Below are 14,268 nucleotides of genomic sequence, written 5' to 3' on the forward strand. Positions count from 1 at the left end.
AAATGTGGGGAAAGTGGAAAATTGCCTGAAATGCCCCTCCTTTGTTTAAATATGATTATTCAGTGCTTTCATTTTATTTGTATTTGTCTCAAATGCAAAACACCCCATGGTGTTTCTTTGTTCTTTTGAGTTTCTACATTATAAAAAAAAAAAAAAACAACACAAAAAATGGAAAAGAAGCCCTTGATAAAGAATAGGTTCGTACCTGTAACTGTTGCACAACAGCAGAGAGCTGTTTTGTGTTGTTTCTTTTGGATTGTTTGTTGTTTGTCTGTTAATTTATCATCATTATTATAATAATAATTATTGTTATTGTTGTTGTTTTTTATTCATTTAGATGTCTTACTTTAATTCGTATTTTTCTCTTCTTTTGTTTCTTTCTCTTTTCCCTCTCATTCTACTTTTGGGTGATTAATATAGTTATTTGATGACATTATGCTGTTTTCCCTTTGTCACTTGAATGTTTTTTGTAATCTGTAAACCTGTGGGTTGGTGGGCAAGATGGTAGGGGTTGAAATGATGACAAATACACATGTTTAGTACCCTTTTTGTGGGATAAAAGCTCTGTTAATGTAAAAAAAAACAAAAAAACTGGAAACAATGGTTCACTCCGTGTATGTACCTAACTAACAATGTCTGTGTTGTGCAATAGATCAACGAAATAAAGAAGAAATGTCCAAAAAAAAGCACTAACAAATGAATATTTGCTTGCCTGTAAATAGATGTTTCATTTTAAGAGGGCAGAAAAGGTGTTGGAAATAAAAGATCAGTTTATCAAAGTGGGACTGATGTTCTAATGTAAAGCAGGTGCTCAAATGCCAACATGATATGTAATGCCACACTTCACATATACATCTTTGCAAGACGAACAAAGGAGACTCCTCTCCCAGCATGCTTTGGAGCCGCGAGCCGAGACGGCCGCCATGTAAAGAGTCACTGTGGTTACAGCACAGATTATCACTGCATCTCTTTACCAGCCGCTGCTATGGTCCTAAGGGAGCAGGACTGCTATCAGTATCATGACGCTCAGACACCGAGAGCCCATTAGGAGCCAAACAATCCTCCCCCCACACTCCCCAATCAGATCTCCCATGTGGGCGAGGGAGAGAGGAGGAGGTGAAGAGCAGAGCAGAGCAGACGGAGAGGGGCTGAGAGTGGAATGTCGCCATGTAAGCCATTTTTGCCATTTCAGTATGTCGAGTGTGTGCGTGAGTGTGTCTCACCTCCATGGAGATCCGTCGGTGGACGCGGTTCCGCAGGCAGACACCAGTTGGGGATTGCACCTCGTCTGAGGACGTTCCCGATGCTTGGTCGCTCTCCCCGTCTGAGCCCATCTTCAGGTTCTCATGTACAATATCTACGGACAGAAAAAAATCATAAAAGATACATAAACATACAGAAACACAAGTCACAAGACATTTTCCAATGGGTGCAAAATAGAGCTGCAATGATTGATTATTTGTCAGAGATGAATTAACCTACAATTTGTTGAATAAAATAAAAAGTGAAAAATTCAAATCTATAACTTCTTAAAGCCTAAAGGGATTCTTCACATTCCTGGTTGTGTCCAATCAACATCCTCAAACCAAAAGATTCGACATTTTCAATCATGTAGCTGAGAAAAGCAGCCAATTTTCACATTTGAGAAGCTGGAAACAGGGCAGGTTTGGCATTTTACTAGACAAATGACTAAAATGATTAATCAGTGACCACAGTTGTCGCAAATTAATTATCTGCCAATCAACAAATCAAATAATAGCCAATATGTTACAATGCTAGAATTGATCAACTTTGGGAACTGGATTGAACTTATTGGGAACAGATTTCACAACAGCATCATCATTACTTTTATGAAGTTATTAACTCTGGAAAGGGGGTTATCGTTTGGCTTGTTTGTTGGCAGGATTTTGCAAAAACTACTGGCCTGATTTTCATGAATTTTGATGGAAAGGTGTAGCATGGGCCAAGGAAGAAGCTATTTAATTTTTGAATCTGACACACAAATTCTTTTTTGTACATTTGACATTGGAAAAGGTCTGAACTCTACGACTGCCCCTCTAGTTTTATTCTCAGTCACAGTTTTCATAAGTTAGTTGTTCTCAAACTGGGGGCGGGTCCACTCAGGGTGAGGTGCTAAACTTAAATTCATTTGAACCATATAAACAGCAGTCATTTGGATTGTCAAACACAGGCGTTTCTAACAACATTGCTGCATTGCACTACAGGAACTGCTGGAGCAGAGGCATCGTTAATGTTGTTAGTTCCACTTGTGATTTTCCTGCTTTGACAAGTCGACACGTCTGCTGTGAAAAATGGGATTCATTTGGAAACGATGAAGGATTAAGAGCGCCCTAATGTTGCAAGGCTAGCAGAGTTCCTGATAGCAAGGTTTTATCAGAGAGCAAAAAGAAATATTAATTAAAAGCAGACTTTTGACAATGATAAAAAGAAAAACTGGTGGTCTTTATCTGTCAAACGCTTCGGTCAAATTAAAAGAAGAAATCTACTTTGTTCTCGGGTTCACTGTCAGTATACGGTTGCAGGTGAGTGTGTGTCTTCTGAATAAAATTTAACATGTATTTTTTTAGTCACAAAACAGAAACTAATGAGAAATATGAGAGAAAACAAGGCTGTGTGATATGTGAAAAAACATGCAATACCTGACAATGTTGAATATCCAAATAAAAGTATCACTTGTGATAAATAAACAGCCAGTGCATTGTATTTAATTTTGTTATTCTGCTGCTTTCAGTATAGTGCTATAATGCAACAAATTGCTTGTTGAATTAAAAAAATCTATATCTATTTCCAACATGCTTTTATTGAACAAATTAAATATTGAACTAAACACAAAGTCAGTGATCATAAAAGAATGGTAGTTACATTTTGATATGCAGTTTTCTACTGATACTCATTTTGAACCACCTCAAAAAAATCTGGGTCCAATTACCAAGTATTTCGCGATGTGTTTATTGGTTTATTGTGCAAGCTGAAAAAGCTTTGATGATTTATATATATATATATATATATATATAATATATATATATATATATATATATATATATATATATATAAATGCCAGCTCTAAAAGGACACGTGCTGTTTTTTTTCTTAATCATATTATTTTAATAAAAACAACATGGACATCTGCTTCTGCTTTCAAAGCCATTACAAAAAAGTTTGGGAACAATTGCTTCTAGAAAATGCCGAAAGCTGTAGTAGTGCTGCGAGTAGCTGACAAGCATTTGCAGTACTCAAAGTAGCTACATTTAAATTGAATATTTAGGGATCATTTCATTAAATCTTATGACTGAAACTCCTGAAACAGTTGAAATACACACATCTATATTTTTACACGAAACGCTACTTTAATCTCTCTCTATGTCTCTCTAACCCCCTCTCTCTCTCTCTCCCTCTCTGTCTCGGTCATCTCCTCTCACACCCTTGTAACCCCCGAGGCCAAAGATTAAACACTCCAACCCGCACCACTTCCTCCAGGGCAGTAAAACTACCACGACTACCATGGCACAGCAGGAGCAAACACACTGATGTACAAACCACATGCATCCCCCTACTCCACACACACACACACACACACACACACACACACACACACACACACACACTAACACGGTTAATGACTAACCATGGTTGAGAAGCTCTCTGTCATCAGTGTGTCAGCGCCTCCAACCATGTGGTCTGTCATCAAACGTGAAAGCACACAGAGACATCTCTGCAAGATTTCTGTTGCTGGAGATTAACTGTTCATGATTTCAAACATGTTAATCCTGATTATTCCGCTAAATTATCACCCCGAAGACGATTTATTATAATTGTTAGCCTAGATTTCAGGGAGCAATTATTGTAATTTCAAGCTCTTTCTCTACTCTACTCTACCGTATTGACTAACTTCACGCCATGAATCCTATTTTATTACTCTGCAGTTCGGCCTCGAGGAGAAAGAACTCTTTGCTCCAGAATATGAACCTGTCTGCGGTCACCTGATTAAAAAACAAAATCTCCTTAGATGGAAGGAAATGCTGATCTATATTTAAAAACTGATAGTTTTCAGGATTTTCTTGTGATGATATCCTGCCTCTATTGCACTCTGCATATTACTCCACAGATGGTTGAAGTGAGGTTTCTCTGCTGCTTCTCCATCTGAACTTTGGTTTGGGTTACAGTGGAAGAACTTGATATACTGCAGGAGGTCTTTAACTGGAACAGAACATATCACCCTACAGTATGTTGTTGAAATTCGCCATAATAGAGAGGCAAACAAGACAAGTCATGTCTGTCTTGCTTAAAAAAAAGAGCAAAACAGGATATAGAAGAAGGTGAGAGAGGTACAAAGAAAAGGGGGAGGAACAGGAAATTGTTCAAAGTTTCCATCTGCTCCACATCCTTTCTTAACCTTTCCTAAAAAATATTCCTACTTTCTCTATTTCCCCTCTACAACCACCCACCCTCATCCATCTACGTCTCAGCCAAAGGCCTAATTTATAAACCATGCATACACACAATTTTATGCATAAACTACACATATACACACTTCTACATGTAAAATTGGTGATTAATTAACTCGTGTTTGAGAATATGTGCACATTCAGAATCGCTCGTAGCCATGCATGCCAACAAACCCATGTAATACACAGGTGGAATAGCAGGTATCCAGCACTCTAAACTCTAAAGTTGATTTTACTTTAAAAAATCTTGGAAACTGATTGCCTTGAAAAATGTAAGTAAATATAACTCTTATAAGTATGTTATAAGTCTTATATTTAGTTTATATCTAACTGTTAAGTTTACTTAAAATTTAGTCATGCTTACTTAATTTTGTGAAGTTGTTGTAACTTAAAAATGACAAGTTTAATTAAATCACACTTTCTAAGTTTCAGCAACTTAAGTGAGTCAAGTTTACTGAGCTATGTATCTGTATTGTGCTGAATGCAAACGTGTCAGTCACATTTGCATTTTCTTAAACATGTTAAGAAAACACAACTCACAGATCTCCTAACTTCACCACTGGCAAAATCCTCTTCGTCATGATCTATCAAGTCAGACTAACTCGGTTTACTGAAGTGTCTAACACTTGGACAGTACAAGATAATTTCACTTGTTATTTTTAAGATGCAAAAACTTCACAAAATTAGGTGAATACAGCTAAATTATGAGTAAATTAAACAATAAGATATAAAGTAAACATAAATTGAGATTAACAGTTAGATTTAATTTCCTTTTTTATGGCAATCGGTTTCACTGTCAATCACATGAGCATAATTAATGTGTTTTTTTTTTAAGTATTACAGTTTTACAGCTGACAAAGGACACAGGAATTATCAAGATTGCCGATTTCCTATAACTGTCTCTCTGCTATTGTAATTAACGGTCAGTTGTCTGCCGGAAGTGATTGTTGTCATAGCATGACGTAACAGTCTGCGGTCTCAAATTGGTTTCAAACGTAACAGCATTGCTAATGGGTTATTTTGTATTTCTTGTTAGAATGTTTTACAGTGTACGTGAACATCAGCTGACAGGAAGTAAACATGGATCCAAGCTGTTCCCAAGCAATGCAATACCAGTGAAATGGTCTGTATAGTAGCTTCCATCCAAGTTTTTTCCCTACGCATGAGGGATTCACAGGAAATGGTGCATGTGTTGTTTCTGATGTTATTTAATTGATATCAGCCTCAGTGTTTATTATTTATTCTCATTCTGCTGTATCCAAGCTGTATTATGTCATTGTTAAGGCAAAACCAACATTTCCTTTTCCTATTTCCTGCTCCACATTAAAACCATTCAACTGGCAAAATACTGAGTGGCTTTTATTGCGGACCAATCAGAGAAAACTAAAGAAGTTAGTGATAACTGTTCATCACAAATCTACAAAACAAGAAAGTGGCCTTTTATGGCATTTTTTAAAAAAAATAATTTTATTGCAGATGACTTTTAATTTTTGCAGGGGAGTAATTGAATAAGAAGAAGCTGTTAGAGTGAGCTGTTAGATGAAGCCCTCCCACTTCTCAGCAAGGTAGCCAACTCCTGACTTTTGTTGTACCCTGCAGTCGTGTGGAAAAACACCATGAGCAGCATGAAATAAGATTGTGCGTTCTCATGGCCATCAGGCAATGGAAAACTTTATTTATTTGGCTGCACTGTAAACGGATACACCAGTCACTCTTCTGTTGTATTTGAACAAAGAAGTTCTTTCTCAGAGCTGTAGTTTTAAATGGCACTTCTGTTACCACCAGTAAGTGCTGCCAACCAGCCAGGATTTAAAGTTTCAGGATTAAAAATCTAACTTCATTGTATTTTAAGTTACTTCATCTTTATCCGTCATCAGTGCTACTTTTGTCGACAACACGCAATTCCCAAGCGGCAACCTCTGGGGCTGAAAAATATTTACATCCTGGTACAAAACCTGGGTTTTGTACCAGGATGTTTTAATGAAGCTAATTTTAATATCCATGACACGGACATGGTATTTAGTATATTTTGTTTGTTGCTTTTTTCTCAGTTTTGTTGTTGTTTGGTTGTGTTTTAGTTAATATAGCCATGTATTCTTCAGTGATTGCTTGTTTTTGGTTGTTTCTGTATTTATTGTATGTACCTCTGCATCACAGAAGATTAAAGTTCCCCCTCAAAAGTTCTTCCTCTAAAGTTTTCCGAGGTTTTAAATAAAATAAACGATGGTGATGAACTGTACGAGGGGTGGATTTTTATAGAGCTCACCCATTTAAATTTCATTAAGTCTTAAGGTTATGCATAATTAAGGATGTGGCCGCTGTGAATGACAGTCTGTGTGTGGATAGTGTCCTCGGGACCTCAGTCAGATCCCCCTCTCGCTCCACCCTCTTGTCTAAATATTGGCACTTTTGGTTCCGAAAAAACAAGATGGTGATAGCCAAAATACAGAACTTGAGACTTCAACAAGGGACTCCACAGACCAATGGGTGACGTAATGGTGGCCTTTTTTTTTTTTTTTTTTTTAACACCGTCTATAATTCCACACTAAAGCTGCTAGGACTTTCAGAGCTAACCATATATGGCATTCTGGGGGCATTTTTGCACACAAATGAGCTGTATGTGTACAAGCAGATGAATATGTGAGTACCTGTTTGATAAATATGCAGGCTTTTTAAATGCACACATTTGGAGTGTGTTCTAGGGATGCTTTGATAAATGAAACCTTACTGTGATATTTTCTACAAAGTTCTTCCTCTTTCTGTCTCCTTTCTTTTACTTCCCTATAACTGAGACTTTCTTCCTCCTAACCTCATTACTCTCTCGCTATAAACACCTTGCAAACAACTCATTCTCATCCCACTTTCCCTCTTCAACTTGTCTACTCTTTGAAAACCAAATGATTCCTTTTTTCTGTCACTTCTGTCTCTCATTTGCATGTTTCTTGCCCGACTTCAAAAAACGCCTCCGATATCTTTTGCCTCCCACTTCTGCCTTTCTTTCTCCTTCACATATTTCTCATTTGCTCATATCTTGTTTTCTCTTTTATGAGGTTTTCTTAGGCAGCAGCCGATCTGACTATTGCCTCAACACATTCCTCCGCTACCTGTGCTTTTCTAACTTGTGTGCCGCCTCTCCATATCCTTCAGATGATCTCATCTGTCCTACTTTTTTCCCTTTCAATCTCCTTTTACTTTCACATTCCTCTCCATTATTTCCTGCTATTTCATATCTTCCCTCATCCATAACTCCCAAATTCTTTCTCTCATCATAACACTGTCACTTTCTCCCATCATTCCTTCACCTGAGCCAAATCTGACTCCTGCCCAAAAGCTGTTTTCTAATCTTCCTACACTGTTTTTCTTTTGCTTTCACAAATCTCTTCTTTTGCCTCACTTCTTCCTCTTTCCAAAAACCTTTAAAAGGTTTCATTCTTCATACCATTTCAGATCTTTCTTTTCTGATCATCTCCACACAAACAGCCTCCGTGTCCCTCCCCTTCTCAAGTCTCTTTTGTACTTGTTCAGATTTTATGATATTTCTTTCTGTCTACTTATTCTCTCTGCTGTCTTTAGCAGCTTTTCTAATAAGCACACAGAGTGTGGCAGCAGTATGCGGTACATCAATGTCCTACTTAACTGTCCTGTTTTTAGATCCAAGTCCCTCTATCTAGGCCAGGGTCCAGTGCGAGGCTCAACAGGTCTTCTAGTGCGTCACTCGTCTACAAACATTTGCTTAGAGAGGCATCAATCAGGCTCTGTGTATTAACTGAAATGATGAGCATTATTATACCATCACTATAACAAACTCTAAATGGTAAAACCTCTAATTTTCTTTCAAAAACATGGGGAGAAGGCAATGAGAAATTTAACAAGACATGGCAAAAAAATTAATAAAAGAAAAAGTTAAATATGTTACAAAAAAATTATCTGAAAATATGCAAAAAAAAAAAAAAAAAAAGTAAAAAAAAAAAGACAATGCCCCAAAACCACCTAAAATGTATTTTAAAAATATAGGTATAGGTTTTGTCTGTAATATAATTTTATATTAAAATCAAAGTAATTACAAATATTGTTTTCTGGAAATATTTTAGAATATTTATGTAAAGCCCTGGCCCCCCATCCTTTTATTTTTTTTGTTTTATTTTTTGGGGCTTTTATTGCCTTTTATTGACAAGACAGTGTGAGTGTGAAAGGGGGAGACATGCAGCAAAGGGCTAAGGCTGGACTTGAACCCGTAGCCGCTGTGGCGAGGACACAGCCTCTGTACATGGGGTGCCGCTCTATCCACTGAACCACCAGGCGCCCCTTTTTCTCACAAATTTTAATTTCATTTTCTTGTCACGATGCACATTGCTTGCCAAGTTGGTCATTGCCTTTTTTGCCTCCATCATGTTTTTTCAAATAAATCAGACCAATATTCTCAGATTTTAAACGGTTAAACACCTTGTGAAAGGCGTCTGAAGGCAGCAAAAGAAAACTAATGCTCATTCAGGTTTCAAAGGGTCAAATAATGTTTAAGGTTTAAGGCAGCATCTGTCTGGTCCATTGAAGTGTAACTGATAATACAGGCTGTGAATTCAATAATGAATCTGGAATGAAAGTCAGTCAGCAGTGCATAAAATGCATTTGTCAGAATGGGGGAGATCTCTTTAGGATCTATTAACTATGTACATTTTTGTATTTTGTTGTGTCTTTCTCCTCACTGTTGGCTGTCTCTTTTAGCTGCATCAGTGTCCTTAGTCTTTCTCTGGCGGCTCCCTCTCTCTTTTCTCCATGCTCTATTCTTGCCATCTAAGAGGCAACTAAAGTTGACATTTTGTAACATCACCTGGTACAAGGCGCAGCATGGACCATATATTTCATAAATCAAGCAGGTTTTTTCACAGTTGTTGAGTTCAAGCCCCCAATATATTCTGAGCAACTAACGCACGGAACACACTGCCTGCGTGAGCAGCGTGTGAGCGTCGTGGAACCTGACAGGGAAGTTATTGTGACTGATCATCAGGGAACCATGAATGTCTTTACAAAAAATATTGTGCCAGTCTCTCAAGTAGATGTGATAATTCCCTGGATATGTGAAAAGGTAAACCATCTGAAGGCACAAGAGGAAAAGTCAGGAGATCACCAATGTAAGTAGGATTCACCCTCTTGGAACCACGAATATCTGTGCAAAATTCATATGCAGTGGGCTGACTAATGGTTTCAGTGTTATCTTAAACCCATTATAACCGCTAAAATAAAGCTGTAACGCCAAATTTTGAGGGAAACATTAGAGCTCTACCCCAGTCCTTAAAAGACTGGTCAATGAAACAAGATCTGTAGGTCTGAGGCACACACAGATATAAAGATTTAAAGCAACAAATGCTTCACACACATCCTCATCTGACAGAGAGCAGTAAAATAACCGTTAGTTGCTGCACTATAACAAATTACAAGCTTTAAATATAACCATGTGTTCCTCAGTCCAGATCTTGCAAGACTTGCTTGACTGAATATTCAAAAAGCCCAGGGGGTGGTAGAATCTGATACCCACAACACTTTGTTTCTCTGTTTCATACTGTCCACTGATTCATCTCATCGCCCTCTGGGCCGAGACTCACTGCGAGGGATCGAGTGTGATGATTCAGTCTACGGCGGAAGGTGCGTCATGTTTGACTGAATCCCCCATCCAGCTGTCACTAGGATGAAAACAGCCCTGTTGAGGGCAAAGAGAGAAGTTGCCTCTTGGAAAGGACACCCCTTCAGTCTGGCCAGGAGTGTATTTGCGCATATAAGAAGCAGGATGGAAATCTCAGGACCGTGACACGTTTCCTGTTTGTTCCCAGATGCCATCTGCTCTCCCACTACTCACTTCCTTCCGTGTGTGCGTGTGTGTGTGTGTGTTAACATGTGTGTGTGCCTCACCAAGACGACTGCCGTTGCGTGGCATTGCCATGAAGGACCCGAGGCTGCCGCCAATGACGCTGTGCGGCCGGCGGAGGGGAGGCTTCTTGAAGGGGCCGGTGTACTGGTGCAGGAAGGAGTGCATGCTGTGGGAGGTGGGGGGGCGGCCGTTCCTCATGAAGGGCTCTGAAACACGACAGAACATTAACATTATTATTTCTGATGTTTTGCAAATCAAGACTCTCTGCAGCTGCATTACATATTTCCAAAAAACATCAGATACCAACATGATGAAACTAAATATCATCTCTATTTTCGTCAACCCCTTGCAGTGTTTTCTGCATTTCAAACACATGCTGTGTGGCCAAGCTTTGTTTAAAGCTACAGAACTTTGACATTTAAGTCAAGGTCCCGACATTTCCAAAAATACCAAACATCAAGCTAAATTATGGAGAAATGTGTGTAAATAGATGTAACCAGACACCAAACATTCCCCAAAGTTATGTAATGCTGCAGTAAGTTAGGTTCAAATGACCGACTCAATATGAGCAGATTCAAATGTTACAAAAACTGTTCTGCTATGCAAGAAAGAAATTGAGCAATTTAAAGGGACTTTTCATTTCTGGGAAGACGCTTGTTCACTTTTTCTTCAAGCATTAGAAAGCTGAAGATAACATATGCGCAAAAATTTGCATCTCTTTCTGCTGGTGCGAACAGGTGGATTTTGTTGCCTTTTTGACAGGTAACTTAATCCAACTAGCCGCGGGCTGTAGCACCTCACTGACATTTTATATTTATATTTGCATTCTACATATTTTAGGACAGTGGTTCCCAACTGGTGGGTCGTGATCCAAACGTGGGTCGCTGGTCAGAGCTGTCATTTTGAAGTGCCATTTCTGTTTATTCTTGCAACATTTTTATATATTGTTAGCCAACCTATTGTTTACATTTTGTGTAATAAAATTGAGTATGTGGCCATTTATGATGTGTGGACCTTGGAGACCAAGGATAAATTTTGGATCCCATGGCCGGACCAGTTGGGAATTACTCTTTTAGAACAGTAAATCAGATTATTTTTTATTCAAATCAGATATGACTGTTCAATACAAAGATTTGACTCTTTTTCTCATGCATAACGCTTTCTCGCTTAGGATGATGTATACTGACTCCAGACTTTGCAACAGCTGCTTCTCCTGCAGTCTCAATACTCCATCAACAGAGCTGCCACCCTCCCTAAGTAGTCTCAAAGCGTTAGGGAGTGAGATGGAGGGACCATGGGGTGTGCTAGCTACCTTATCTCATTTAGCTTGTCTCAACTGAAGTGTGATAGATGGAGACAGAAAGAGATGGAGAGAGATCAAGGCAAGGTGAAGCTTGGCAAACCAAAAAAATGCCAATAAGTAGCGGTCAGTGTGGATATTGTAATAAGCCACCACAAATAAATATATGTATGGAAAACAACATAATTCTATGAATAATGACTGGCAAAAAAAACAAAACAAAAATTGACAACTTGACTTAAAGAATTTCAAGTCATCTGAGGGGTCACTAGATGACTTGACTCATCAACTTTACGGGTGTTACACTAATATATGTGCACTATATTTTTCCTTCTTTCGACTGCAACTGCTTCCCTCAGGATAAATTACGTTCTATCTTATCTGCCATATGGACATGAGGGCTTAACTCTTTGCAATAAAGTGAATAAATAAGTTTCCCAAAGTCGCAAATTATATTATGAGGGTAACACTAGAGTTCAAGTTATTCATTATGTCCAAAAATCTGCACTGCCTGACAAATGTGAGCAAAAACTGCTGTGGTACTGTAAAAATGACAGCCAAAGGGCAATTATGACACTTTACTTCACTGCAAGAAATGAGTCTCAATCACAAGCCTTAACTAGCAATCAAATGTCCAATCCTAGCCAGCAAAGAAACCCTGTCAGCAAATTTTGTGACCCCGTCTTCTCCCTGTGGCTGTCAGAGCGCAGCAAAACCTGTCCAAAAAGATCATAAATCGTCTCATCCTGATCTGCATTACACAGGTCTCTTTCATATATTGAATTTATCTTTCTGCCCCCGCCACGTGTTTTTTAGTTCATCTGACCTTTTAAACTCCAAGCTGACAGACTGTTCTGTGTTTCCACATGTCAGCCTCACAAATTAACATTATGCTGCCCACGGGTGCTTGTCAGTCATAGCAGAATTACAAGTTGAGCATGCATAAGATATATTAGCAAGGGGATAAAAATGTCAGGGCTAGTTGTTGTGGCTTTTATGAGCAGAGCATAGAAACCTCTTCAGCAATTAACAGTAAATATGATAAAATATATATTTCAATTTAAGAGTTATTGGTTCATACAATGAAACCCCTACTTCATTTTTACAAATATTACAAAACAGGGCTTGCTTTGCAATTGTGTTCATTGTGTTCATACCCAAACATGTAGCCACCTTTTTAGTCTTCAGTTTTCCACAAATGTTTTATATTTTAGGCAATATAGCATTTAAAGAAATGGTTTGATACTATGGTAAATATGCTTGTTTATGACAAGAGTTAGCTACGAAACAAGTCATGTATTTATGCTATTTTTTAAGCTACAGCCAGCAAGAGATTGGCTTAGCTTAGCACAAACACTGGAAGGAGTATTTTAGTGTAGTCTTTTTGCTTAGCTAAGCTGCCTGCCATGATTAAAACATCTGCCACCACATATTTGGAGGTACATCGTTCATTAGAAGCCCAACTGGAATACATATACCATTTCATTTATTCATTTCACCACACTCTCGGAGTGCAGAGCATACTCAGGACACAGACGGAGCAGCAGAATGTACAGTGAAAGTTACATTTTGCCCTAAGTCTAAAAGTCTGCAGCAGCTGCTCCTCTCGTCCACTGATCCAATCTGATCCGATCTGATCAGCTCTGACGGGACTGACAGATCAATTATCCACCCAGGGACTCAAACTCCTCATAGAGCTGCTCAGGGGGAAAAGAAAGCATGACGAGTTACGTCTGTGCTACATTCACGGACCCCAAAAACGTCCAAGTTCAGAGAGGGGGCACACAATATATCCCCTTCCACCACATATAGATTCTAATTCTGTGGAAAACACTGTAAACTAACCAGCTGCAGCTTCATATCTAATAAACAGAAATGAAAGTGGTGTCCATTTTACCAAACTCTTGGCAAGAAAGCAAATGTCCAAAAATGTTTTACTATTCCTTTTAATGTCTGAGTGAGTAGCATTAATCAATCAGAATCAATCTCATCAATCCTGTTGGTTTGATGAGATAGGTAACAGATTTCACATAATTCTCTTCTTCATCTGGCTTGCATCACTTTTCTGTAGAAACATAATTATTTTCAGTGGTGGTTCTGAACTTTGACCTCGATTAATGCTGGCTACTTGTAGCTTCTTTTTTTTTTGATCCAGGAACTGAAGCTAAGTCTTTCTGGATCTGGAGCGACAGCTAAATGACTGAAATGGGAAGTGTTGTGTCAAAGATGGATTTGTGCGTTCATTAATTGTGGCAGCTGTCAATCACAAGACACAACCAATGACTTTCATGTGTCGATCACACCAGCAGCTGATTAGACACAAACTCTGCTGTGATGCCAAAACTGGCAGAAAGTTATATAACAAAGTGATGTAAAAGAAAGTGCCAGAGTGTTAATACTTGTTCCCTTTATATACGAATTTCTAATTTGATGGGCTGCTGTGTGTGTGTGTGTGTGTGTGTGTGTGTGTTTGTGCGTGTGTGTGTTCAAGTAGCTCCCTTGCTTTTACTCCTGTTATATAACTTGATAGAGAGCTACTCACTGGAAGTCCATTACAGCTGTTACTCAGACACACACGCTGTACCACACCTCCCATCATCAAAGTGCTTTATAATTTAAATACCCCTGAGAGCTGCCGA

At 38.5% G+C, this 14,268-nt stretch overlaps 1 protein-coding gene across 1 annotated transcript in view; it reads right to left on the reverse strand.

Annotated features, from left to right (window-relative positions):
• Positions 1-14,268, reverse strand: part of cdk17 (cyclin-dependent kinase 17) — a 58,408-nt gene that overhangs the window by 15,682 nt on the left and 28,458 nt on the right. Inside the window, exons 3-4 of the mRNA XM_042511359.1 lie at positions 10,371-10,535; positions 1,224-1,357 (exon numbers count right to left, since the gene is read on the reverse strand). Of these exons, the coding sequence (XP_042367293.1) occupies positions 1,224-1,357; positions 10,371-10,535 (299 nt within the window). The remainder of the gene's footprint in view (positions 1-1,223; positions 1,358-10,370; positions 10,536-14,268) is intronic.

This window comes from Plectropomus leopardus, chromosome 22, assembly GCF_008729295.1.
Source record: "Plectropomus leopardus isolate mb chromosome 22, YSFRI_Pleo_2.0, whole genome shotgun sequence".
NCBI lineage: Eukaryota > Metazoa > Chordata > Actinopteri > Perciformes > Serranidae > Plectropomus > Plectropomus leopardus.